This window comes from Schistocerca americana, chromosome 2 (assembly GCF_021461395.2).
Source record: "Schistocerca americana isolate TAMUIC-IGC-003095 chromosome 2, iqSchAmer2.1, whole genome shotgun sequence".
NCBI lineage: Eukaryota > Metazoa > Arthropoda > Insecta > Orthoptera > Acrididae > Schistocerca > Schistocerca americana.
The window spans coordinates 195,457,284-195,484,392 of record NC_060120.1 but is presented as its reverse complement, the minus strand read 5'-3'; the positions used below and the strand labels follow the sequence as shown (position 1 = coordinate 195,484,392).

Below are 27,109 nucleotides of genomic sequence, written 5' to 3'. Positions count from 1 at the left end.
TTTGGTAGATCGGGTATTGTGCTTTTGTGATACACTTCTGTCATAGCTGACCATAAACGTTTCGGCAGTATATTCATGTGACATATATTCAGACACCCCGCATTCCAGCAACCCTTTGTACACTATTTGTCCGAAATTATTTATCTCCGCTTTCATGAAGTTATTCTTCGATTTATTGAGTTTGGTACTTCATTTTCTGTCGTAAAAAATGCCTAGAGCTAGGGTAAAAGTGTTTAATAATCGTGTGAACTTGCAAAAGAAAAGAACCGATGATTCACCAGCAAAGCGAAACATTCCTTCATTATCATTGTTGGAAAATGTGAGTCCACTCACTTTTGATTTGCAGAACGACCTTACTGCAAATTAAAACAGTGCTTCTTATTAAAAAAACTCAGAGATTTGGAAGAGAAATATAATTTATCTGGTAAAGGGAAGGTAGCTTTTGAACTCATTGATACCAGTATACTGCATGAAGCTCGTGAAAACAGCGTGTGTTGCAAAAAATATCAAGGAAATGTTTCTGTGACAGTTGAGTCCCATGTTGGCCTGACTTCCCAGTTTAATTTAATATGCAGTGTTTGTAAATACAACCGTAAGTTTCCAAGCTCTGCTTCAGTAACTATAAATAGTAAATACAACAAAACTAAACTTTATAGTGTAAATATTAGGTTTGTCTATGGGTGGCGGGCGATTGGTAAGGGCAGAGCAGCAGGTGAGATGCTATCTTAAATCTTCCCAATGTACCTTCAAAGTTTGGTGCTTACAACTATGTACTAGGATCTGTAGTTACAGATGTAGCATAGAAATCAATGCAGGAAGCTGTGGAAGAAGTAATGAAATAAAATAATGACATCTGTCACCTCACAGTAGCTTATGATGGCACATAGCAAAAAGGGGTCTCACCTACAAAATGGTGTTGTCGTAGCAACTAATGTTGACACTCGTAAGGTTACTCATTTTGCGACAATGTTCAAATACTGTAGATGCATAGATAGGCTGAAAAATGAACATCGTGATCACTTGTTGCTAATTATTATAGTAGTATTGGTGACATAAAGGCTGCTGGGGTGAAAAAATTTTTTCATTGCTCTTCTAGTGGTGTGATGTTCGCTATGTCCAGTATCTGGGAGATGGTGACTCTAAAGCATTCAAAGAAGTTTTGGAAAGCAAACCATATGGGAACAGTGTAAAAATAAACAAACTTGAATGTATAGGACACGTGCAAAGGAGAACAGGTGCCGGGCTGAGAAGGTTGAAATCAATTATGAAAGGAAAAGACTAGATAATGGGAAAACATTTGATGGGGAAGAAAGATTGACTGATTCGATGGCTGACCACATTCAGATTCGCTATGGCGTAACAATCAGCCAAAATACAATCTTGAAGAAATGAGGAAAGCTATATGGGCTTTATATTACCACACTGTGTCGGCATTTTCAGCATACGGAGCATAGTTTCTGCCCCGAAGTTGAAAAGAGCTGGTGTAAATATAACAGTGGATTGATAATTGGAGAGAAATACAGTCATCACCATAGTCTACCAGCAGCCATCATGGAAGAAGTGATGCACATCTTCAGAGATCAGGCTGACGGAAGTCTCCTGATGAAATGTCTTCATGAAAGAACTCAGAACCCCAACGAGTGCTTGAATAGCATAATATGGGATCGCCTCCTAAAAACAACATTTGTTGGAATTAATAGACTGCGTTTTGGAGCGTACGATGTTGTGGCAACCCTCAATCTTGGAAATATTACTAAATGTCAGGTTCTTGAAAAGTTGGGCTTGCGTGTTGGTTCCTCCACAGTGCGTGCTATGTTGACTTTAGATCGGTACAGACTAAGCCATGCACACAGTATAGTCAAGACATTAGTGAAAAAACCAAGGCAGGTTCGAAGGAGAACCAAAAGAAAACTTGAAGATGATTATGAAGACCGTGAAGGGGGTTTTAACTATGGATCGGGAATGTTTTTAATCTTCTTTCTGCGTTCACCATAAGTTTACTTTTTACTTCTTCTAGGAATATTATCTCAGGTATTGTTGAACTTAGAGGTCCGAAATTTTTATTACATAGTCATTTGGGTTTCTTGTAAACACTGAAACAATGATTTTTGAATTATCTGATTCGAAAAAGATTTAGAAGTGACTATGTAGTGAAAAGTGATTCAAAACATTTAAAGTAAGGTAAATATAAAATATATCTGTAAGTAATTACTTTTACAAAAAAACTGTTGTTTCAGTATTGTGACAACATGTCTGTAAAAACTTTATCTCTCTGGCTCCAGTAGTTTCTGAGAAAATTTTTGCTGTAGTAGGCATAATTTAACATTGCGGGGGTAGGCGATTCCGTATCCCCTTGTTATTCAAAATAGATGCCACCAGGTTTGTTGCTAACAGCACAGTGTTTTTGAATAGGAAACATATTGACCACACTAGAGAGACAAAATCTCTTGATTTCAACGTTTTCTTAAAAGTTTTCTGTGACCTGCAATGGTTTTACACTTGTTTTACTTTTTAACAATCTCACTTCATGCCGCCATCTGCGCCACAGATCCTGTGGCGCGGATGTTGTCTCCAGGAAGGGGGCCCTCTGCATCATAGCGGACGTCCCTTCAGTCTTCTTGTCGTATCCCTTGATCCAGGGAGGACAGCCTCAGGTTTCACAGAAGCTGCAGCTCCTGGCAGTCTCGAGGGTCCGTCACCGCACCACACGCAGGTCAACACAGGTCTCCCCTATGATCTGTTATATTCATCTATACAGTTAGTTCTCCATCGCGACACAGACATTGTCATCTCTTTTTCTTGAAGGAAAATCTTCAGCTGTCTTCTGGGTGCTTTGTTAAATTGTTTTACTTGTGACACCACGTTTCGCTCTGTTCGATTTTGTGTATTCCCCTGTTTCATCTCCTTCATATTAGATGATACCCCTCAAGTGCACACGGTGCTAAAGAACATGTTCTGAGGTTCCAGTTTTTCGACAATCGTTTTTGCTTCTCATTGTCATTTGAATCGGATATAACGAATCTTCCTCTTTTCTGCTACACCAAGCCCTCCTTTGTCAATCGACTTATCATGAACTTGTTTTGCAGCAATTCCCAGTTTTCACCTTGTTGATTGTAGCTACACTACATAACTATATAATATGCCGCCAAGTGCTCCTCACTATACTGGGAAGTTACGATGTTTTGTTGAAGCATGCGCTCAGTTATGATTTGTAGGTTAATTGAATAGTTTATTAATTACGTTTGACACTAGTTCCTGCACTGCATCTCAGAGAGCCACCACCTTTCATTTTGTCTTTCGTTATACCACAGTGTTAGCGTAAGCATCCAGAGTGAAAATAAGTTTGCTCCTATGTTCCATTATTGCTATCTTCTAAAGATTTTTCACGTATGGTTATATATCGCGACTGTACTAAAAAGTTATGGCAGTAGCCTAATATCTGCCAGTTATGTGTGTAGTTAGAGTTTATTCATCAAAAACCTGACCAATCTTTGTCACTGTCACCTTCTTATCCAAATAGATAATAGCAGCCATTGGCTTATTCCACTTATTACTTGAGCTGTAAATGGCATGAATGAAATCTACGTTATTTGCTGTGTGGCACTTGATTGCATAGTATTTTGAGCAACGTTATCATGACATCGTTCTGATTCTTCGTTCTTTGGACAGTTGCATTACTGAAAAAATATCCTATTTTCGCTTGAAGTCCCATGTTCGCAATATATCACAAGTGCCTTATGTGAACATAGATTTGCAGTCAAAGAAGCCTAGAACCAAATGCTTTCTGGCGATACATCATTACCAGCTGTCTGCCCAGCACACCAGCACCATATATTTCCTCTCTTCACTCTAACACCTTGTGGGGCAATGTTTGTAACTGAGCTGTGTCAGTTTGTAATTTATTCACGTTCAACTGAATTCAGACCACCACTTCTGAATCGGAAAATTAAACTTGATCAGCTAATGGGGGTGATTTGACGTATTGCCTCAACCAATGACTGTAATTAGTTTAGTCTTCCAAGTATTATTGTGTGTACACAAAATTCGTTTAATCTGTGAAGGAAAATTATCTGTAGACTGTGTACACTATATAGCTTTCCCACGTAATGATTTCTTGGCTTCCATTTTCTTTGTAGGTTTTATCAGTATGTCTGTCACTTCCTGTTCCTGGTATGTTCTATGACTGTTATAGAACTTGTGACAACACTTATTGCTTTTTGTCACTGTCCTTCTACGGTTCATTAGTATCCTTGAGTCAAAGTCAAGGGTCTTTTTTTTTTTTTTTTTTTTTTTTTTTTTTTGTCCATATCAACCTGGCATGAGAATCCCTTCCAAAAGCCAGTCTTCGAGCATGTAAGCTAGAGTGAATTTCGAAGAAGGTAGACTGGAAAGTGCTTTGGAGCTAATTGGAACTATAGCGTCCCTAGGCCGAGACAGACAGTGACTTGTGTTTGAACATGACTTATCCTGATTGCTGAGTTGTGTGCTGCATTTATGTTCTGACTGAAGCTGAGGGTTTGCATTCTGCTGCCTCCCATCTGACAGCTCCTTCTTCTTCAGTGCCTCTTCGAAAGTTTTTGGTTGAACATCTCGTATATTTTGCCTTTTATCTGCGGTGCCAATGGAGACATACCACATGAGATCGCTAAAAATCAGTGCCTTTAGTGGCTGTTTCCCTGTACTTTCTTCACAAAGCGTTAGATACAAACATCACCTCAGAATGTCCATCACTTGCCACCTGTTGATCACTTTGGCGATGTACAGAGGTGTTCTCCCTCTGTTGTCCATGGCCGACTTGTCTGCTCCTGCTTCAAGCAGCACAGTTACCACATCCTGGTGCCCCCTCTCTGCTGCCCTGTGCAGCGGTGTAAGCTGCCATCTGTCCCTGGTGTTCACTTCTGCCCCATTGCTCAGTAGACAATCGACTGCCTTCGCATACCCTCTCTCTGCTGCCCACTGGAGAGCTGTCTTCCTATACTCGTCCTTTATCTCCACATCTGCCCCAACAGCGAGCAGCACCCGCAGTTCCTCCACTGCTCCATCCTTAGCTGCCTGCAGAAGCCTCCAATTCAGATCCGCTGCTGGGTTGGTGCTGCAAAGAAACAGTCAAATCCTTCCACTTTACTGCAAACTCACATATCTACTGAAGAAAAGTTGTCTAGTAGCAGTTCTGAATACACCCAGAGGCAACAAGCGTTAAATCTACAGTTTTCTTACATCTATAGTACAGAATATTAGGAAAGTATATTAGGATACAAAAGACAATATTATCTCCTTGTTGCTGTTTCCATTCACTTTCTATTAATAATTCCTATTATTCATCATACATAAACGAATTCAGTTGTCATGTTAACACATAAGACGACTAGTTTCAACCGCAATTCGCAGTCATATTCAGGTTATATGATCGTTACCGAAATAACTCGCCAATTCACGAAATCACAACTGCAGTAGCAATTGTGTGGCCTGAATATGACTGCAAAGTGTAGTTGAAACTGGTCGCCTAATATGAAGGAAGTATAGTAATCTAGACACTATAATAAAAAGTTTTATACGTTACTGAGAAATCATATACTCCACAGTTCAACTGTTTCAAAATTCATGAAAATATCAATCATTGACTGTCAGTTCCTGTATCTTCCGTACTTCCCATTGTGGTCATACTGGAAGCTGCCCTTTGTTTTTTGGCATGCATGAAAATGGAAAAAGGTATTATTCTTTGGACAGAGGAGGCACATTTTACTCTTCGCGGTGCCGCTAATACACACAACTGTCGCATATGGGGTTATACTCCTCCACATCTTGGGCAGAAACATCCACTTCACTCAGCTTACGTGACTGTGTGGTATGGTTTCACAAGCTGCTTCACTCTCGGTCCATTTTTATTTGAAGAGATTACATCTCGCGGGCCTGTTAGGTGTACTGTGACAACTGCGTGTTATAAGGACCTCCGTGTGCAATACGTGATTCCGCAACTGTGTCCGCATTACTATTTTCGCGTGAAGTGGGGTGAGACCACACGTCACTTGCCAGGTGAAAGACTTGATTTGAGGAGCCTTCGATTACAACAGCATTATCTCAAGGCAATTTCAAGATGTGTGGAATTCCAGATGCCTTGACTTAAATCCATGTGACTTTTGGTTGTGGGGATATCTGAAGATCGTGACTATCAGTGATGTATCTGGAATCTTTCTGATCTGAAGGATAGCATACGACGACCTTTTGCTCTGCTTTCGTCAGATATGGTTCGGTCAATTGTCGACCCCGCCAAGTTATGGATGCAGCATGTTGCTGTTTTGGGAACCACATTGAACACGTGTTGTAACTTGTGAATTATCTCTTAATAAACGTACCAGAACCACCGTTATCATGTGTCTGATAGTTTCTCCTCTTTTCCTACAGCCGCACCACATTCTGACAGCTTACTGCTCCGTATTTTCGCCGGGTGGCAGAAGGTAGAACTAATATTTTTTTCAGTACACTCCATTAGCAGGCCGGTTAATGAACACACCTACGATGTTTCAGTGATCTGTAGTGTATACAACCTGAATGCAGCACTCGAAACACAGCCAATTTAATTATAACCAACGGATACATTGTTGTTTCAACAGTGGTCAAATTCTGAATGTTTTGAGTTGCTCATTTACCCATCATGAAACAAAGCAGGGAAACGTATGGACATCGTTTTGTGTGTGTGTGTGTGTGTGTGTGTGTGTGTGTGTGTGTCGACCACTGACTTATATTTAGTATACTACTACTCTATGTGATAAAAAGTGTCCGGACACCTAGCTGAAAATGGCGCTCTCCATCGGTAATGCTAGAATTCAACATAGTGTTGGCCCACACTTAGATCTGATGACAGCTTCCACTCTCGCACACACACATTCAATCAGGTGCTGGAAGGTTTCTTGGGGAATGACAGCCCATTCTCCACGGAGTGCTGTGCTGAGGAGAGGTATCGATGTCGGTCGGTGAGGCCTGTCACGTAGTCTGCGTTCCAAAACATCCCGAAGGTTTTATGTAGGAGTCAGGTCAAGGCTCCGTGCAGACCAATCCATTACTGGGATGTTATTGTCGTGCAACCACTCCATCACAGGCCGTGCATTATGAACAGCTGCTCGATCGTGTTGAAAGATGCAGTCGTCATGCCTGAATTGCTCTTCAACAGTGGGAAGCAAGAATGTGCTTAAAACATCAATGTAGGCCTGTGCTGTGATAGTGCCACGCAAAACAACAATGGGTCCATGAAAAACATGACCACACCATAACAACAATGTCTCCAAATTTCACTACACACTGACAGATGACGTTCACCGGGCATTCGCCATACCCATACCCTGCAATCGGATCGCCACATTGTGTACCGTGATTCGTCACTCCACACTACGTTTTTCCACTGTTCAATCGTCCAATGTTTACGCTCCTTACACCAAGCGACGCGTCGTTTGGCATTTACCGGCATGATGTGTGGCTTACGAGCAGCCGCTCGACCATGTGCCCGTAACATTAACTACATGTTTCGAAGTTGCATTCATTATGCTCACTATAGTTCCTATGGTAGTGCTGTCATGTAACAGCATGGCAGCATTTCAGCTGTAGTTATCGATTTATGTGTGATGGACAATAAATGTAGGAACTAGAAATAAGTGAAGCAAGATGACAGTCTTCTGTTCTCGTTTCCACGTAGCTTTCCTGAGAAAGCCATTGATGAATGTTAAAAATACGGTAGAAGTTCAGAACAGAAGAAAACTGTCTAAAGCCTATTGTTATTTTTTTATCCAACAAGAATAGTATGCATACTTACTCAATAGTGAATTCCATATGAAAATTTGTTATGAACTGTGAATTCTCAGGAATAAAAAACTTTATTACTGTGCACACTGAGCAGTTCATACCACACTCTGCCACATCTTCACACAAAGCTGAACACACAACCAAAACCAGTAATCACCAACAAACTCATTGTAAATAAGATATCGATGGTCGCAAACTAGAACAGCAATCGCGGACACAGAAATCCGTGATAGATCTCTTAAGGTTGATGGTCTAGCAGTGACTGGGTGGCGGGATTTCACAGACAATATACAGGGCGACGTGCGCGCCGCCAGTGCCGGATCGGTGGACTTTCCCCCTTGTCTTACGGCAGTCTACTCATGTGACACCTTTGGCGGGCGCCAAATTAAGTAAGGCGCGACGCTGAACACGCTGTCCTCACTCTCCATAGCGGCGTCCTTGTTGGACATAGAAAAATCCATGTTTAGCTGGTTACAAGCAGATTTTGTTTTCTGAGGGGACTAAATTGCTAAAAAGGTTACATAAAGTGTATAGGTATTGATTAAGTTTTAGTTTGGATATCTTTTTCAAGGTGAAACTTTCAAAACGACATGCAGAAAAACAAAAAGATTAGAAATAATAAAATAATATTATAAGAAATAATATTATAAACTTCTAACCCGTGTGGAGTTGATAGTCTCCCATCGGGCGCCTCCCCAGGTGGCGGATAGGGGAATGCTCTCCAGATATGGAGGGTACCGGGGAAATAAAATACCCGGGGTGGACCAAAACTATCAACCGAAATCCACTAACCTCTGCCTGGTATCCAGCGGTTAGGGGTCAGCGTCTGTTCGCCTAGATGGTGCGGCTGCAGCAACCTTCTTGATCTCAACAATCAAGTCGTATTCCTCGTGATCTTTCCTCGGAAGGACCACCACCAAGTTAGTTTTCAACTTGAAAACCAAACATGATGATAACGCAAGGAATGAATCCACTACCCCGGGCACCAGTCGCAAGGCTGGCTTTACCTGGTCATCGGATTCCGGGGGACCAGGAGCATCATGTTACGCCTAAGGTTGAGAACCAGACGACGTCCAAATTATTACACACAAAACAAAGACACTTCATCGGTACACTTAATACTAATACTCTTTTCAAACTGGGCAAGATCAAACAACTTACAGACGTGCGGCAAAAATTCCAGATCAAAATCCTTGCAATCCAGGAAACACGATTTACGGACGAAACCCATTTTGATACAGACAACTACAGGATCTACAAAGGAAAACCAGCAGTTAAAACTAATGAGAAAGGACTCAAACAGTTTGGCACAGCATTTGCAGTCCACAAATCTATCAGTGACTCTGTCATTGACTTCCAGTCTGCCTCAGAACGTATATCAACGCTCTCCGTCAAATCGGCCAACAAAGCATATACCTTGATCAACGCACACGCACCCACAAATAACTATAACAAGAAGAACTGCCAGAAAGTGGATGACTTCTGGAATGACCTTGAAGAGACGACAAACAAAATTGCCAAACACCATGTAATAATCTTGTTAGGCGACTTTAACGCACAATTAGGTAAAGAGAAAAAATACAGGAAAATCACCGGAATCCATACAGCTCACAAGAGAACTAACAAGAATGGGGAAAGATTGATAAGCTTTTGCGAAAATTTCGGCCTCGTAATTATGTCAACACAATTCAAAAAACCCAACAAGAAACTGTATACTTGGAAGTCGCCCAACACAATGTTGGGTGAATTCCAGATAGACCATGTGGCCATCTCCAAGAGTAACACAGCAGAAATTCTGAATGTGAAAACGAGAAGAGGATTTTTTGACTCAGACCACCATCTTCTACAGATAAAGACCAGATTACAACCCAATAGAAAAAAACCAAAACTAAACAAAGTGCTGAGACCAGACCCCGAATACATAAAACTCAACAAGGAAAACATCTTACGGGAAATTAGTCAGACAAACACCACAAACTGGACAGAACTTGTGGACGTCCTCAAATCCACAATGAAATTGGGTCAACCCCCGAGAAGGAGAAAACACAGGTGGTGGAATATAATATGTGACCAAGCAATAGAAGAAAGGACCAATGCCTGGAAAAACTTCAATAGTCACAAAACATCAGAAAAATGGCAACAATTTCTAGTAATCCGAAAACAAACATCGAAAACTATTCGGAGGGAAAAAATAAATTATGACAAACGGCGACTAGATGAGATAGAACAAGACTTTAAGAAGAACAACACCAGGAATTTTTATAAGACGTTTAAAGAACATATTGCAGGATACCAGCCACCCAATCTTTGCTTCAAGAAACTGGATGGTTCACTAGAAACTAACACGAAGAATAACTGCCAAATCCTCGCAGACTATTTCAACAAACTTCTCAACTGTGAAAGACCTACAGAGGACATTCACTACGAGACGTCTACACCAAATCCTGACGCTAAACTGCCAACCATCAACGAAATTGTAGAAATTATCAAGACACTGAAAAACAATAGAGCCACAGGAGAAGATGGAATTATTGCAGAACTATGGAAACTAAATGATGAAAGATTAACAGGAAAAATTCACAAAATCATATTAAACATTTGGGAAACAGAACAGATCCCTTCTGAATGGAAATGCGCACTCATCCATCCACTCCACAAAAAAGGGGACAAAACTGAACCAAATAATTACAGGGGTATCTCACTCGTACCGGTCACATATAAAATCCTATCAAAAGTTCTCATGAATAGATTAGAAGAACAAGCTGACCCACAAATAGGAGAATACCAGGCTGGTTTTCGCAAGGGACGATCATGCATAGAGCAGATCTGGAATCTGAAAATGATTCTCCAGATGAGAAACACCCGAAACACAGTGGTTACTTTTGTAGATTCTAAAAAGGCCTACGACTCAATAGACAGAGTAGTGCTCTGCAAGACGCTGGAAGAATTCAGCATTGACAGAAAGACAAGAGCAATCATTCAGGAAACATTAACTGACACAGTCTCCAAGGTTAAATTTATGGGGGATATCTCGGAACCATTTGTAATCCAAACTGGAGTGCGACAGGGTGACGGACTTTCACCATTACTCTTTAATATCATTCTTGAAAAAATCATCAGGACATGGGAAAAAGAAGTCAAAGGAATCCAAATTGGCATTAGAAAAGATAATAGATTCAATGTGAAGTGTTTAGCTTTTGCAGATGACCTTGCAATCCTCACAAATAATAGAAAAGAAGCCACTAACGCCATAGAGAAGTTACACGAAATTGCACAAAGAACTGGCCTGCAAATCTCATATGAGAAAACCCAGTACATAGAAAGAGTGCCACAAGACAAATTGCCTATTGTGACAACCCATGGGAAAATCATACAAGTACCACATTTTAAATACCTGGGAGAAATCATTCAGCCATCAGGGATCAACCTAAAGGCCAATGAGGAAAGAATAAAAAAATTACAGAAAGCATATAAACTCACGTGGAACTATTATAACAAAAAGTCCATATCCACTAACGCAAAATTGAGGCACTACAACACTGTCGTACTTCCGGAGGCACTGTATGCATCTGAAACAACACAAATAGGTGGGCAAACTAAAATCAAAGAAATAGAGAAACAAGAAAGGAAAATTCTCAGGAAAATTTTTGGCCCGATACAAGAGCAAGGAATCTGGAAGAAGAGACCAACATCAGAATTATATAAATACACAGACAAGATTACAGATACAGTAAGGAAAAGAAGAATGCAGTTCTACGGACATATCCACAGGATGAATGAAAACAGAATTTCAAAGCGAATTCTTAATGTCATCAACTCAGGCAGGGGAAAAACAAAATGGATAAAAGAAGTTGAAGAGGACCTCAGACAAGCACAAATAACAGTAAACGATGCAGAAAACAGAACTGAATTCAGGAACATCATCAAAAAACATAAATTTGACACCACAACACAGAAGAGACCAGGATGCAAATGGACAGCGGAGCGAAAGAAACAACACAGTGAACACATGAAGAAAATTTGGGCTCAGAAAAAACACAAACAATCATCATAAAGGAATTCAAGTTCAAACGCTCTCTTAAATGGGAATAATCGAAAATAATAATAATTATAAACTTCTAAAAATAATATTAGAAACTTAATGGTATTCATCATAAACAATGATTCTGGAAAACCTGCAACTGCGTCATTCATGATTTAAATAGTGGCAACTGCCCCATTTACATAGGTTTTCATGCTTAACATGTCACCTTTCGAGAATTCATTCTCGTTGTCAAGTACATTTGTTTATGCAAGTGTATTTTGTGATGTTTACTTGCGTGATTTTCTGATTCTCCTTCACTGTAGTCGTCTCTTTGAAGTTATACTACAATCGGACAATTTGACAAGATAAATCTTGGGATGTTTTTTATATGCTAATTTTAGAAATAGTATTGTCTTCCATCTACTTACTTACTGCTTGTGCCTCCTCCATTAAGCACACACACAAACCATCACAATGGTTCTTTTTTTTTTTTTTTTTTTTAGTCAAAACATGTTACAGGGATATTATGTTAGTATGGTTCCACAAAGAGTTTGTACACTGTCAGAGGTGTTACATTTTTTGTGGATTACATTATTTACATGGAGTTGTCAGTTGTAAAATTTATTATGTTTCCATTACTGACTTTTGCTGACTTTTAAATAATCGATTGTGTTTTATATTCTATTTTGTTGCAGATGTTGAGTGCAGGCGTCCAGATATACACAGGAAACCTACATACAAAACGGTGGTACAGAAAGCAAACAAAATTCCGTTGAACAGACATAAAGACAAAAACTGCAGTGACTAATGACTTCACCAGTTCAATGACAAACAAAACGCGGAAAGAAATAGCAAAAAAGAAAGAAAGTCCTGGCTCTTTAGAAGGAACCAGCAACACATTTTTGTAGCGGTAGCATACCTTTCGTAGGCAACATTTCTCAAAAAACAGAAAACCTCCTTAGGTCACGTGAAGTGCAAGTGACTTCTCCACAAACTACAACAGAAATTAGTGAACACTTTAAACACTAGAAAAGATAAATTCTCAGACTCAAGAATGTACAAAATCACACGTAAAGCTTGCTCAAGCTACTACGTAGAACAAACTGGCACTTTCATATTGGGTTTCCCGAACACAGCAATGTTAAACATATAACCAATTCAAAAAATCAGAAAAGGCAACAGACATAAAAGACCCTGGACACCCATTCAAAAACATATAAGAAGAGGGATGGAAGTAAGGAAGGTTGGATTTAACGTCCCACTGACCGAGGACATTAGAGACGAAGCTCAAGATCGGATTTTGCCAAGGATGGGGAAGGAAATCGGCCGAGTCCTATCAAAGGAACCTTTCCAGCATTTTCCTAGAGCTATTAGGGAATTCACGGAAAGCCTAAATCTGGATGGCCGTAAGCGTTTTTGCATCGTCGTCCTCCCTAATGCGAGTCCAGTGTGCTAACCACTGCGCCACTTCGCTCTGTCAATAAGAGCAGCTTAAGATATTTAATGCAGGACCTGGGAATTTTTGTACACAAGAAGCAGGGGAAAAGAATTCTCGTTGACAAACTAAATAGTGTATCAGTTAATTTTTTCAAATGTTTCTCATGCATATAAGTGCAGTAATTTCTATAAATATGTTCTTTTCTTCATGGACTCTACACAACATTTGTAACAAAATAGAATATAAAGCATAACTGACAATTTAAAAGTCAGTAATAGACAACAATCGTAAAAAAATAAATTTTACAATTGACAACTCCATTTAAATAATGTAACCACAAAATATGTAACTCCTCTGACAGTGTACATGTTTTCATTACAAAACCACACAGTGTAAGTGATTGTTTGTGTGTGCATAATGGAGTAGGCACAATACCTATAAACAGACAGAAAAAATACTATTTGTAACTGTGGCATATAGAAAAGTTCTACATTTATTTTTCAGATTTTCCTATTACAGCACAACCTCAAAAAGACGACTACAGTGAAGGAGAGACAGAAATCAACATGTAAATATCACACAAAAAACATATGTACGAAAATGAACTTGACAGTGGGAATGAATTCAATACAAATGGCGTGCAGTTTTCATTACATAATTCATAAATATTAGAATCAATTTTTACTAAAGTTAGAAGCAAAGTAACTCATAAAATTTGTCACATTTGAACGTAAGGTTTAAACAAGTTTTTAATCTTCCTCTCTTAAAAAAGAACTCATACATATCTGATCTGCATTTTTACATCTCTAAATGCCTTTTACTTTATGGTTAAAAACTCAATAATATTTTCAGAGAATATTGTTTACCACCAGACATAAAGTACACGAGGCCAAGGAGTGTGAAAGTGCTTATTCTCATTTGTCAAATAACCTCTTGTTCTGTTCTCGTCATCTCCTGCGATAGTACCAGATATATCTCGAGAGTGTGCGTATTGTTATACGAGGTGTGATCAGGAAGTAATGGAAGTTTTTGTTTTCCTTACGGTATCTTTATTTATTCATAAACAACGATTCTGTCCCCTTTAAAGTAATTCCTATCAGATATAACAGACCTGTGCCAGCGCTTTTTCCAACCTTGGAAGCACTTCTGCCACTCACTTTTCATTATGGTGTTCAGCTCCCTCAGCAGTTCTGTTTTTATGTCATCAGTGGTGGCAAAACGACGTCCTTTCGTGGTTCTTTTCAGCCAAGGAATACAAAGAAGCCCTGGAAGAGAGCCGTTTCCAGCAAATGCGGTGGCTGAGGCAACATAACGGTTTGTTTTTTTACCAGAAAATCGCAAACAAGCATTGAGGTGTGAGCGGGAGCATTATTGCGATGCAATTTCCATGAGTGGTTTTGTCACAATTCTCGTCGTTTGCTTCGGATTGCTTCCCGCAAACGGCGCATAACTTCCAGGTAGTATTCCTTAGTGACCGTACGACTATAAGGCAGGAACTCTGTCCTATGGTAATCGAAGAAAACAGTGGGAATAACCTTCACATGCACTCGAACTTACCGAAACTTTTTCTTTCTCTTCAGGCAGCTTCCACTGAGACGACGGGGACTTAGTTTCGACGGCATATCCGTATACCATCATCACCTGTTGTAACCTTCCTTAGAAGTTCTGGATCAGCGTCGACTTCATTCAGCAATTCTGAACGATGTCTGCGCGATGTCGTTTTTGGTCGAAATTTAATATTTTTGGAAGAAACTTTGCTGCTACACGTTTCATGCCCAAAACATCAGAAAAAATTGCTTGACATAAGCCAAAGGATGTGCCGAAATCATCAACGAGCTCTCTGATGGTGAGATTTTAAAAATAGATTAAGTCTTTTTTTTCTTTCTTGAAACAACCCCCAAGCTGTGGCTAAGTCATTTCTCTACAAACTCCTTTTTTTTACATGAGTGCTATTCTGGCAAAGTATGAAGGAGAATGTCTGTGAAGTATGTAAGGTAGGAGACAAGGTACTGGCAGAAGGAATGCTGTGGGTGTAGGTTGTGAGTTGCACTTAAATTGCTCAACAGGCTAGAGTCCCAATCTGGCACACATTTTTACTCTGGCAGGATGTTTCAAACACTATAATTTTTTTGCTAGGAAATATTCAGTTCAACCACAAACTTTGTTAGATACACCATACAAATGTATTTTATTTAGTAGGCATCAATGTGATTTTGCAGAACCATTTTCTGTACTGCCTCCACATTGTCATCAGTAATTAATATGCTAGGTCGCCCAGGGTGGTCGTTGTCTTCAACGCCTTCTCGACCCTCTCTGAAAGATTTATATCAATCTTAAACTCTTGTCTTACTGATAATAGGTTCGGCAAAAGCCACAGTGAACATTTCGATTGCGGTGCTCCACATTATTTCATTTTTTAAGCAAAGTTTAATTCAGGTTCTTTGATCGATCATTTTCGTAAAGGAAAATTCGCCGAGTACTCGAAAACAGATATAACCTTTTCAGCTGTCAACTATAAACTAAATATTCAAAAAACAGCTTAAAATGCAAACTTACATCAGAAACATGTGCAGGGCTACCATGAAGTTAAAAAACTGTATAATCGGATATAAGAAGGCTGCGAAATTCAAGAATTCCCATTACTTTTTGACCAAATCTCGTATGCTAATCACCTTTATTTGGCCAACGTCTCTTGCGTCTGTTTCATACTGCAGGTTTCCGATTTCTTCGCCATCGCCTGTGATAGTAGCAGGCATCATCAGATGGACTGCAGCAGTCTGAACTCCGACTTGCTCGTTCGTTAACTGAACCGTTGGGTGCCTCTGTCATGTGGAAAACGTCTCCTGCTCCATATCATCAAGTGTCTTGCATAACTAAATTACAGGAGTATTTGTTTCTAGAATGAAATTTTCACTCTACAGCGGAGTGTGCGCTGATATGAAACTTCCTGGCAGATTAAAACTGTGTGCCGGACCGAGACTCGAACTCGGGACCTTTGCCTTTCGGTAGAGCGCTTGCCCGCGAAAGGCAAAGGTCCCGAGTTCGAGTCTTGGTCCGGCACACAGTTTTAATCTGCCAGGAAGTTTCAGAAGCATTTGTTGTTTGCTGTGCGAATGCTACCATGCCTCAGTGTTGATCACCTTAAGTAGGGAATGGTCATGTTCAACTATGGGGCGCCCTGTTGTGTTATCTATAATGGTAAAAGGTCTTGTTTCGCACGTTTCCAGTTGTTGGGTTTGGCAGTGGAGCCACACACTCGATGAACAGAACGTGTTCAAGTGCAAGTTGAGAACAACTTTCCTTCACCATGATGAGTGTAGCAGGACTCAGTGTACGCAGCAGTTTGGCTGATGGCGGCCCATCCAAAGATGTTAGTGGATTTGATGGACAGGATGATGGATAAACACAATTATGATTATAACGCGTGGCCCAGTAGTTCAATAATTACCAGACTACAAATCCGAAAGTCTGAGGAGTGGCCTCTAGTAGGTGCTAGGATCTGTTTTTCAGTTATCATTTGTTTTACTTCTGGCAATGATTTGTCAGAGCGATAAAAGCTGGATTCCACCTTGGACTGGAATCAGCGTTAATCTGCAGGTACCCCTACAAATCAGTCAATTCAGAGGCCAGAGGAAAGCAAAAGCATACCAACTCCAGTGGGGTCGTGCCTAGTAAAGCACAGCGTTTAGAATGAAGACAGCTCGGAAAGTTCCTGAGAAACTACACTGAGGTGTCAAAAGTCATGGAATCGCGATACGCGCCTATTCAGACGGCTGTAGTCAGGTGAATCATATGGAAAGGTTTCTGAAGTGATTATGGCCACACGACGGGAATCAACAGACTTTGAAAGTGAAGTGGTAGTTGGAGCACGACGTATACGACATTCCATTTCCGCAGTCGTTAGGGAAGTCAGTATTCCGAGATCTACAGGTTCAAGAGTATGCCGAGAATACCAGATTTCAGGTATTACCTCTCACCATGGAAAACGAAGTCCCCGTCAGCCTTCACTTAACGACCGAGAGCAGTGGCGTTTGTGTATAGCTGTCAGTGCTAATAGACAAGAAACATTTGGTGAAATAAACGCGGAAATTAATGTGGGACGTACCGTTAGGACAGTGCGGCGAAGTTTGGCGTTAATGGGCTATGACAGCAGACAACCGAAGCGAGCGCCTTTGCTAACAGCTTCGGTTGAGCCCTAGACGACTAGAAAACCGTGACCTGGTCAGATGAGCCCCGATTTAAGTTGGTAAGAGCTGATGGTAGGGTTCGAGTGTGGCACAGACTCCACGAAGCCAAGGACCCAAGCTGTCAACAAGGTGTCAACACGGCCCTGTGCAAGCTGGTGGTAGTTCGATAATGATGTGAACTCTCTTTACATGGAATGTACTAGGGCCTCTGGGTCAAATGAACCGATCGTTGACTGGAAATGATTATGTCTGGGTACCTGAAGACCATTTGCTGCCATTCACGAACTTCATGTCACCAACAACTACGGCATTTTTGTGTATGACATTGCGCCACGTCACCAGGCCGCAATTATTCGTGATTGGTTTGAAGAATATTCTTGACAGTTCGAGCCAATGAGATGGCCCTCTATCGAATATTTAAGGGACATAATCGAGAGGTCAGTTCGTGCACAAAATCCTGTATCGGCTACATTTCGCAATGTTTGACGGCTATGGAGGCAACATGGCTCAATATTTCGGCAGGGGACTTCCAACAAATTGTTGAGTGCATCGCACGTTGAGTTGCTGGACTACACCGGGCAAAAGGATGTTCGATACGATATTTCGAGGCATCCAGTGAATTGTGACCTCAGTATAGAACTCTATACAGTACGAAGACTCGCATCTCGAACCTTTGCCTTTTGCAAGCAGTCGCTCTCTTCATTGAGCTATCGAAGCATGAGCCGTGACCCGCCATACGAGCTTTACTCCCGCCCGAACTTCATCCTACATTCCGAATTTCTCATAAGTTTTCCTGCCCGCCATGCTGGACCAGCACTCCTGGAAGTAAGAATAAAGTCACTTAGCCACAGCATACAGGTTCGTACTTGGATAGTTGAGTCGGAAAAGTAGTACCCCACGAAATGTAAATGTTCCTGGTTCGAGTTTCAGTCCGCCACGCAGTTTTAATCTGCAAGGAAGTTCCATTTCACCACCCACCACGTTGAGGAGTGGAAATTCATTCTGTAGACAGTGTTATTTATGAGAATGAAAACAACGTCGTCTCGTAGCAAATTTGGATAGCAGGTTCGGTGCTGTGACGTGTATACGTAATCATGGTACTTACCACATAGGAAAGAGGGTGCCATTGGATGGGGTAGTCATCGGCAGCTGGTAGGGTCCTGTCAGTGGCGCAGCTGCTATGGCTGTGGCAGGCATCAAGCCGTAGCCTGTCTGGGGTCTCATTCCGTCAGGTGGTCGTGCCTGCGGCAGATGGCGAAGATCTGTGTGTGGCACAACTGCGACTGGTGCACCGTGGAGGTGGCCCTGGAGCCACGTCCCAGGGGTCAGCCTCCCATCTCCGGTGTCTGGAGCGCTGTACACAGGAACACAATATCAGTGGAGACTTGCTGTCTTACAAAGAGGAGTCTTTAGTCTAATTTTAACCTAAGGACTGATTACACGGCACTGAGTAGACCTATGTGGGGTAGCAACGTACACCACGCATGTGCAATCAGACGATAGCTACACGGGGTGGACAAAGATATGGAAACACTAAAACCCAACAGATTTCCATGCTTAATTCCAGTCGTCTCGGAATGGATAAATATAATTCCTATATGATCATCAAGGTTCAAAAAATGGTTCAAATGGCTCTGAGCACTATGGGACTCAACCGCTGAGGTCATTAGTCCCCTAGAACTTAGAACTAGTTAAACCTAACTAACCTAAGGACATCACACACATCCATGCCCGAGGCAGGATTCGAACCTGCGACCGTAGCGGTCTCGCGGCTCCAGACTGCAGCGCCAGAACCGCGCGGCCACTTAAGCCGGCGATCATCAAGGAAATCATATATCATTCTTCCTGCAAAATAGAGGCAAGTTCAGACAATGTTCATGAAGGCAGATGGCCATCGTGAACCCTTCTCTCCCAAGAACACTAGGGCAGAATAATATTGATGTCTAGTGACTGGTGGTCAGAGGAGATGCGACAATTCATCTTTGTTCTCACAAAATCAGTTCTGGATGATGCGAACTGTGGGAACAAGGCTCTGTCGTCTTGGAACATGGCGTCACTACTGAGGAACAAACATTGTACAATTGAATGGGCCTGATCAGCCAAAATGTTCACATAATCTTTGGCGGTAATGTGACCTCGCAGTGAAACCATGGTGCCGATGGCATACCGCGATATGGCTGGCCAAATCATCACCGGATCCCCGCCATTTTCCGCTCTTTGAACGTAAACTCAGCCGGAAGTGGAAACAATGTGAAAGAGCACTTGTCCGACCAAATGACATTCTTGCGTCGCTCCAGGTTTTGTGGTTTCGACACCACATTTTTCTGTTATGAGCATTTGCATCATTGTTTTGGTGCTGAAAGGTTTCGCGAGTGCAACATTTAGTTCTAAAGTGTATTTTGCAGCTGTTGTTCTTGTACTTTTCGTCAGAAACCTCGTCAATGACCTTCCATCACCATCACTCGACACAGACTGTTACTTAGAGGATAATGTTCTTCCGCTTTCCCTCTATGCGGCATAAATCTTCGATACACTGACTCTTGAAACACCAAACACTCCATCTCCATTGATTATGAAAACCCCTACCATACTAGCACCAACAATATACCCATGTTAGAACTAACTTAGCTCCTACATAAAGCACTCACAACTATGCAGTGTCTATTCTAATGCCGACTCACACTTAGCAAAGCGTTGAGGACATTTACATGTGCCATTCGTGATAAACAACGCAACCTGCACGCTTCGGTAGCATCTGCACTTATTTTCAAGCATGCATTTCTGGCTGTGTTTCCATATTTTTGTCCAATCCCGGAAGCTTACAAAGAATCATAGTTTCATCGTCAGAGATGTTCTTGCATGAGATGGCCTGCCGCTTTAGCTGAGTGATGCTGCTGCCTTACAAGAAGCGAAATATTACATTCAATATTATTATTTAACTACACCTTTGGCACACACCGAAGCGAATAAAGCTTTGCGCGAGACTTTGCCATGCTAATACTACCAAATGAGTTTCTGCCTCTTACCGAGTTTAAAGCTTTCATGAATTAGTAACTTCCTGACAAGTCCATACACATTAGGCAAAAGTCACTGAAGAAACCTGATGATGTATCTAGCCTTTGATACGACACAGAAAAACAATTTTCTATAAAAATTTTGTTATGAAATAGTTTTCATTTTGACTAACAGTATGATATATGTTTAATTATGCCAATCTCATATGTTTTATTGCCCAATGTGTGACGGACTAAATGTGATATGTCTCTGACAATCCATCGGAAACAGTGGAGCAGCAGCCAAACATGAAGTATTTGAATAATGAAAATAGAAAGCACAAGCTGTGATTGAATTCAGACGTCATTCAGACGTGCTACCATTTTTGACCGAAAAAGCGTCATCTTCAGGCCCCAAACACAATCTGCCATTAATGTACAGACCTCAATGACAAAGACCAACAGACTCCTCATAGAGAAACAGTACGATTTATTAAGCATGCTGTGCCCGAATGTGCAACCAACGAAGTCGAGTGTAGTGAGGCCAAAATCAACTGGGTTCCATAACTTCCATTAACGAGCCTACTAATGGTCGTTGGACCATGGTGCCACATGATACTTTTTGCAGGAAATCATTCCACATCCCGTAGTTGTAGTTGGAACACGACTGTGTAGGTCGTGAGATTAAGACGATGTTGTCATGGAACGTTATCATGCCTTCGCACTCCTTCTCCTTTGTTACCTGTAACAGAACCCAGCAGAGAAGTACGTCTGGTCCTAGACGCATGTGGAATTAGAAATATTATAATGACATTATGTATATTACCTTAGAATTTGGAAGAGCAGCTGCAAAAGTTCCTCAGTGTATACTACTTATCAAACCTAGATTTGAGAACCTTTTATTGGCCACCTCTTATTGGCTGATCCCTTTATCAGTTGAATCTAGAAAGTGCACATTGTTCACACTGACGGGAGCTATCAATTTTATGTTTGACCTTTGGTCTATTTGTGAGCTGTAGTGTATTTATTATAGCACTAGACACTTTGCTCAGTCGTGACACGACAGATAAGGTAATGTTATATGTTGATGACATTGTAATTGCTACTGCCACATGGAAAGAACACCTGGGCGAACTAGATAAGATTTTGTGCAAATTTTCAGAGCCGACCGGGGTGGCCGAGCGGTTCTAGTCGCTACAGTCTGGAACCGCGCAACCGCTACGGTCGCAGGTTCGAATCCTGCCTTGGGCGTGGATGTGTGTGATGTTCTTAGGTTAGTTAGGTTTAAGTAGTTCTAAGTTCTAGGGGACTGATGACCTCAGATGTTAAGTCCCATAGTGCTCAGAGCCATTTGAACCAAATTTTCAGAGTGGAGTGGCAGCTAAGCTGAAAAAGTCGGAGTTTGGCAGAGACGAAATTCAGTTTCTAGGTAATTTTATTTTACGATAATGTACTGTAGATGATCCTGATAAAATCAGTGCAATTAAGAATTTTCCTGTCCTTCTTCTGTTGTTTTGTGCTGAACCAATTGCCGAAAAGCCCATTACTCTGAGGTTTACTGAAGAAGGATGCCATTTGGTGTTGGTGAGATATTTGTCAAACAGATTTTGACGCTATTAAAGATGCACTTGTGAATTCCGATATCCTACGCCACCCTGACGTTAGACTTTTATATTGCTACTGACACATCCTTTTTAGGAATCAGATTTTACCTGTTTCAGATGCCAGTGAGAGATGGTAAAGTTGAGTTTGATATGATCAGGTTTGCGGCTAGATCTTAGTCTGATTGAGAATGTGGATATTCAGCTAACAAGCTTGAAGATCTAGCTCTCATTTGAGTTTTTGAGAAATTTAATTATTAAGTTTATGGTGAACATAGAGTGTACTGTGATCACCAGGCACTTAGCTTTCTATTAATGTCTAAGTTACTGCACCCTAGAATTTCTAGATTGACGGTATATCTTCAAGAATACGACTCTGTAATAATGAATACACGAAGTAAGAATACTGTCGTCACTGACACATTATTGCGTCTGTCACAATGAGAAACTCAACTTTCTGATCTCACTGAACAAATCGCAGATTACAGAATGCTTTTGATGAAAGACACCCGCTATGTGTCACATTATTTAGGCATATGTCAACATTACGGGATTCAGATCCTAGTGGCATAAGGTAAAAATGCTTCTATCAGATAATCTGCCTTTACAAGATTTACAATGATGTATTTATTCTACCGACACAATTTCAATTGTAATAACTGGTGTTAATGTATTCTAATGCATGAAGAGAATCTTTAGTTTGGCATATTCACTGTGTTTGCTGTCATCACAGTGCTACTAAATGGTTGTTGAAACTGCATTTATATTGCTATTTCCAAAATATGCACATATACACAGAGCAGCTTGTAAAAACCTGCCTCCTGTGTGTGTCAAAGCTAAGTAAAGAAACAAATGCTGTAATATTGAACTACACCCAATACTACCAACACCCACCCGGTTAGCTGTGCGGTCTAACGCATGCACGGTTTTCCAGATTGGGAAGGAGCACCTGATCTCCAGCACGAATCCGCTCGGCTGACTTGTGTCGAGGTCCAGTGAGCCGGCCAGCCTGTAGATGGTTTTTAGGCGGTTTTCCATCTGCCTCACGAATGCGGGCTGGTTCCCCTTATTCCGCATCATGTCGGTGATTACTGCGCAAACAAGTTCTCCACGTACGTGTACACCACCTTTACCATGCAAACATAGGGGCTACACTCGTCTGGTGAGACGTTCCCTGTGGGGTTCCTCCGGGGGTCGAACCGCACAATAACCCTGAAAGAGTGGTTCGGTGTGGGGCGGCGGAGGGGTGAAGTGGACTGCGGTAGTCGTCGTGGGGTTGTGGACCACTGCGGCTGGAGAGGGGACGGAGCCTCTCCGTCGTTTCTAGGTCCCCGGTTAACATAAAATACAATAGAACACAATACTACAAACACAACCGATCCATCTAATATTTTTTGATATGGCTGGGCTAGCACCGACTGCACGTGGTGGTGGCAAACATTTACTGAGTTTCTATTATCTTTTTTCTAAATGCTTTAAATCATATGCCTCAAAGCGAACAGCAGCATGTGCTATGATAAGAACAATTTACAAACAGTACACACCCTTGTTGGCAAAACTGTTGCGTTCCTTACAGGCAATGCATCGAACTTAAGATATAGGAAATGGAAAGATTTTCTGAAAGACAATGACGTTAAGCATGTTTTGATATCTCGCTTTCAATCTCAAAGCAACCGATCAAATGCATTTTTAGGCAATTTAATCTATTTATAAGAACGCATGCAAATACAAAACACACACGCTGGGTAGAGTTTAAAGAATGTTTTGAACAAATAGTAACAACCTGCCAATTTACTCCACACCATACCGTCTGCTGAATTACTGAGCAACAACAAAGAAGCAAACGCTTAGATAAATCCCTTGCCACATCTGCTGAAGGAATAAATCACTCTACAAGAAAAGGTAAGAGACACACTAATTGCAATGACAGAACACGACAGAATTGGAAAGAAAGCACAAGATAAAGAATTACGAAGAGTCCAAACGTACACTCGTGCAGAAACAGTTTTGCTAAGATCACATCAGAAATCGCCTGCACTGCATAAATGCAAGAGTAAATGGTAATTGTTCTTCAGCGGTTCTTACAAGAACAGTTGTATACCTAACTCTATAAATTATCTTTTGGCTTTTCCAAGATTAGAAGAAATTTAGAGGTTTTTATGCCCACCAGGATCTCAAGAGGTATCTACATAGCTACCCACAAAGTTTTGAAGCTGAGAAACATAATGAAAGATTTTTATTTATTACCGGTAAATTTTGAAATTTCATGGCAGATTCATATTTTTGTACATGTAACTACATTCTGTGAAAGATCATTAATGTCGGTATAATGTGTATACTCAAATGAATTTTTTGGACGTAAGACTACAAAAGCAATCTGATATCCAGCCATCTATTCTGAGTTTTTGTTATTTTGTTTTTGAGATAGCAATCTCAATTTATCAGCGTATTTACGTTTCGAGAAACTAGCTGTGGTGGCAAGTAATATTTGAATGTGAAAGAATTTATTTTTCCGTGATACTAATGTATAACCAATGTGGACACACTGTCCAAGAAACCTGTAAGCACTTTATCTGAGTAATGCGTGACTACTGTACAGTATGAAAAAGTGAAAGCCAGGAGCTATACTGTCCTTAACGGCTGTTAAGATTTTATGTTAAAGAGTAAAATGAATATGTTTGTATAAAGTAGTCTATAAGTTTCGCTAAGCAGCGTATTACTACTAAATTGCTACACTCCCACGACTATAAGTATATCATGAGCTTTTATGGCCAGCGACGAAGAAATTTCCTTTATCCAAATCTTTTATGTTGAAGCAGTACTGTAGATGTATTTATTTTGTACTTATGGTAATTTATGCAAGAAACTTCGAAACCTATTTAGGGCGTTATTATCATAGCTTTATGAAGAATAAGAAGTAGTAGCGACTAGTGGACGAACTTTTACTGAAGTTCATTATATGTACAGTCCAGCGAGGCTCCATGTTCGAGCTTCTTTTACGCCGGTATCGTAATGAGTATTTAGAAAAACAGATCGATCTAACGGGCTGCTTCCTGAGAGGGAAGGCGTGCCGGTCCCCAGTACGAATCCGCCCGGCGGATTAGTGTCGAGGTCTGGTGTGTCGGCCAGTCTGTGGATGGTTTATAAGGCGGTTTTCCATCTGCCTCGGCGAAGGGGAGCTTGTTCCACTTATTCCGCCTCAGTTACACTATGTCGGCCGTTGCTGCGAAAACACTGTCTCCACGTATGTGTATATCATAATTACTCTACCATGGAAACATTTGGGGTTACACTCGTAATGGTATGAGACGTTCCCGACGGGGGGGGGGGGGGGGGGGGGGCGAGGGGGTTCCACTGGAGGCCAAACCGCACAACAGTAACCCTGGGTTCGGTGTGGGGCGGCGATTGGGCGCGTGGACTGCTGTGGCCTGTTGTGGGGCTGTGAACCACTGAGGGCTACAGTGGGACGAAGCCTCTCCGTCGTTTCTAGGTCCCCAGTTTAATACACACATACAAATACTATTAACTCACCGTCACATAATGTAATGAGATGCAGATTAAATATTTTTGTAAAAGACAAGGCTAGACTCATATACACAAAAGAAAACTGTTTATGTTTCTACGTAGAATGTTCAGAATAAGCAAAACTATTTGTTGCTGAGATCTGTAGGGACAGATTTAAACTGTTATTGTGCCCTGTACAAAAACCATAACAAGCTATAAAGTGTCGAGTGTTTGGTGTAAGTTGCTAACTGTGAACGGACTATTTCGCTGCCACTCAGAGAAAGAACAAACGTTTTGCTTATCTAATCTATATCCTGTGAGCAGTTGGCTACTTGTGGTCTATGGTGTGAGATGCTGGATGCTCATGTACTCTTCATAGCGGCATCATCTTCGCATTTCTGACACGGGTACACGTTACAAACTCTGCTGATGCACTTCGGCGACAATCTTGACCATGTACCACAGACTTGACTGTCGAGGTGACCGCTACGCGAGTAGCGTCATTGCAGAATTTCGAATGGCGTAAAGTGCCAATGAAATAAATAGATAGAAGAACATGGACGCTAATACATAGTGCGCATTATGAACATCTATGATGAACTGGGATGATAAAGACTGCGTTGTGTTGCACCGCAATTGCAAAACCTGCGTGGTTTCACCACGTCGAAAAGTAATAAACAAAATAAGACAAAATAAACTTAAAGAAAGACCATGTACATCCCTTGTCAGAAAACGTAACGGATATCGAAGATAAATACAAGAATCATTTTAACCTTATATTCCTGTACTTGATTTCAAGAAATACAATTTTGTATTTTTGTGTCTAATGTTTTCTTCTTTCAACACAACCATCGTGCGTTGTGCTGAGGTATCACTGATTCTATTGTGTGATTGTCCCATCTTCACTGAACCTGTTAAGCACCTAAGACCTACTTGAATGACATCCTGGTTATCCTACAATGTCATGTGCCAGCCCAGACAGACAATTCCTTGCTTGGGTCGTAGTCCCGGGGCTGTACCACCGGTCATTCTGTGAGAAATGATTATGAGGATAACAGACAATTAACAGCCCTCATGTCACTACTTGTTGAATGACGTCGCCAAGCTAGGCGATAATCTGTGTCAACGCCATTCTTGAGAGCCGTGTAATACCCTCTTTATGAATTAACTGGATAATCGACTGTTCCACAGATGGAACGACGTGACATAGTTAGAGAGTTCATGTAAACGTGATCTGTGACTTTTAGAATGTGAACTAATGTTTGTTGAACAAATAATTCTAGTTTCTTTAGTGAGGGATCTTGTATCCCTCACTTTCTTGTCTTAGCTTCCGCTGTAGACGCACACTTTGAGAGGAGGTGCGGTATTTTTAATGTCTGCATATTTTATTTTAATATATGATTTAAACTCTTAAATTTTCGTATTTAAAGTAAATTACTGCATCTACCTTGTCCTAATCTGTATTTATCTGTTTAAGAATTAATTTGAGACGAGGCGACGTGGAAGTCGTGATAAGGTGATGCAATTAATTAGTCGCCATTGTAGCAGCTTATACGCAAATTTGCAGT

The 27,109-nt window shown here is 41.0% G+C and overlaps 1 protein-coding gene across 1 annotated transcript in view; it reads right to left on the bottom strand.

The window, feature by feature from the left end:
- Nucleotides 1-4,710: 4,710 nt before the first annotated feature.
- LOC124593869 (kelch-like protein 21) overlaps nt 4,711-27,109 on the bottom strand; it is an 81,160-nt gene continuing 58,761 nt past the window's right edge. Inside the window, exons 3-4 of the mRNA XM_047132217.1 lie at nt 7,805-7,922; nt 4,711-5,092 (exon numbers count right to left, since the gene is read on the bottom strand). Of these exons, the coding sequence (XP_046988173.1) occupies nt 4,711-5,092; nt 7,805-7,922 (500 nt within the window). The remainder of the gene's footprint in view (nt 5,093-7,804; nt 7,923-27,109) is intronic.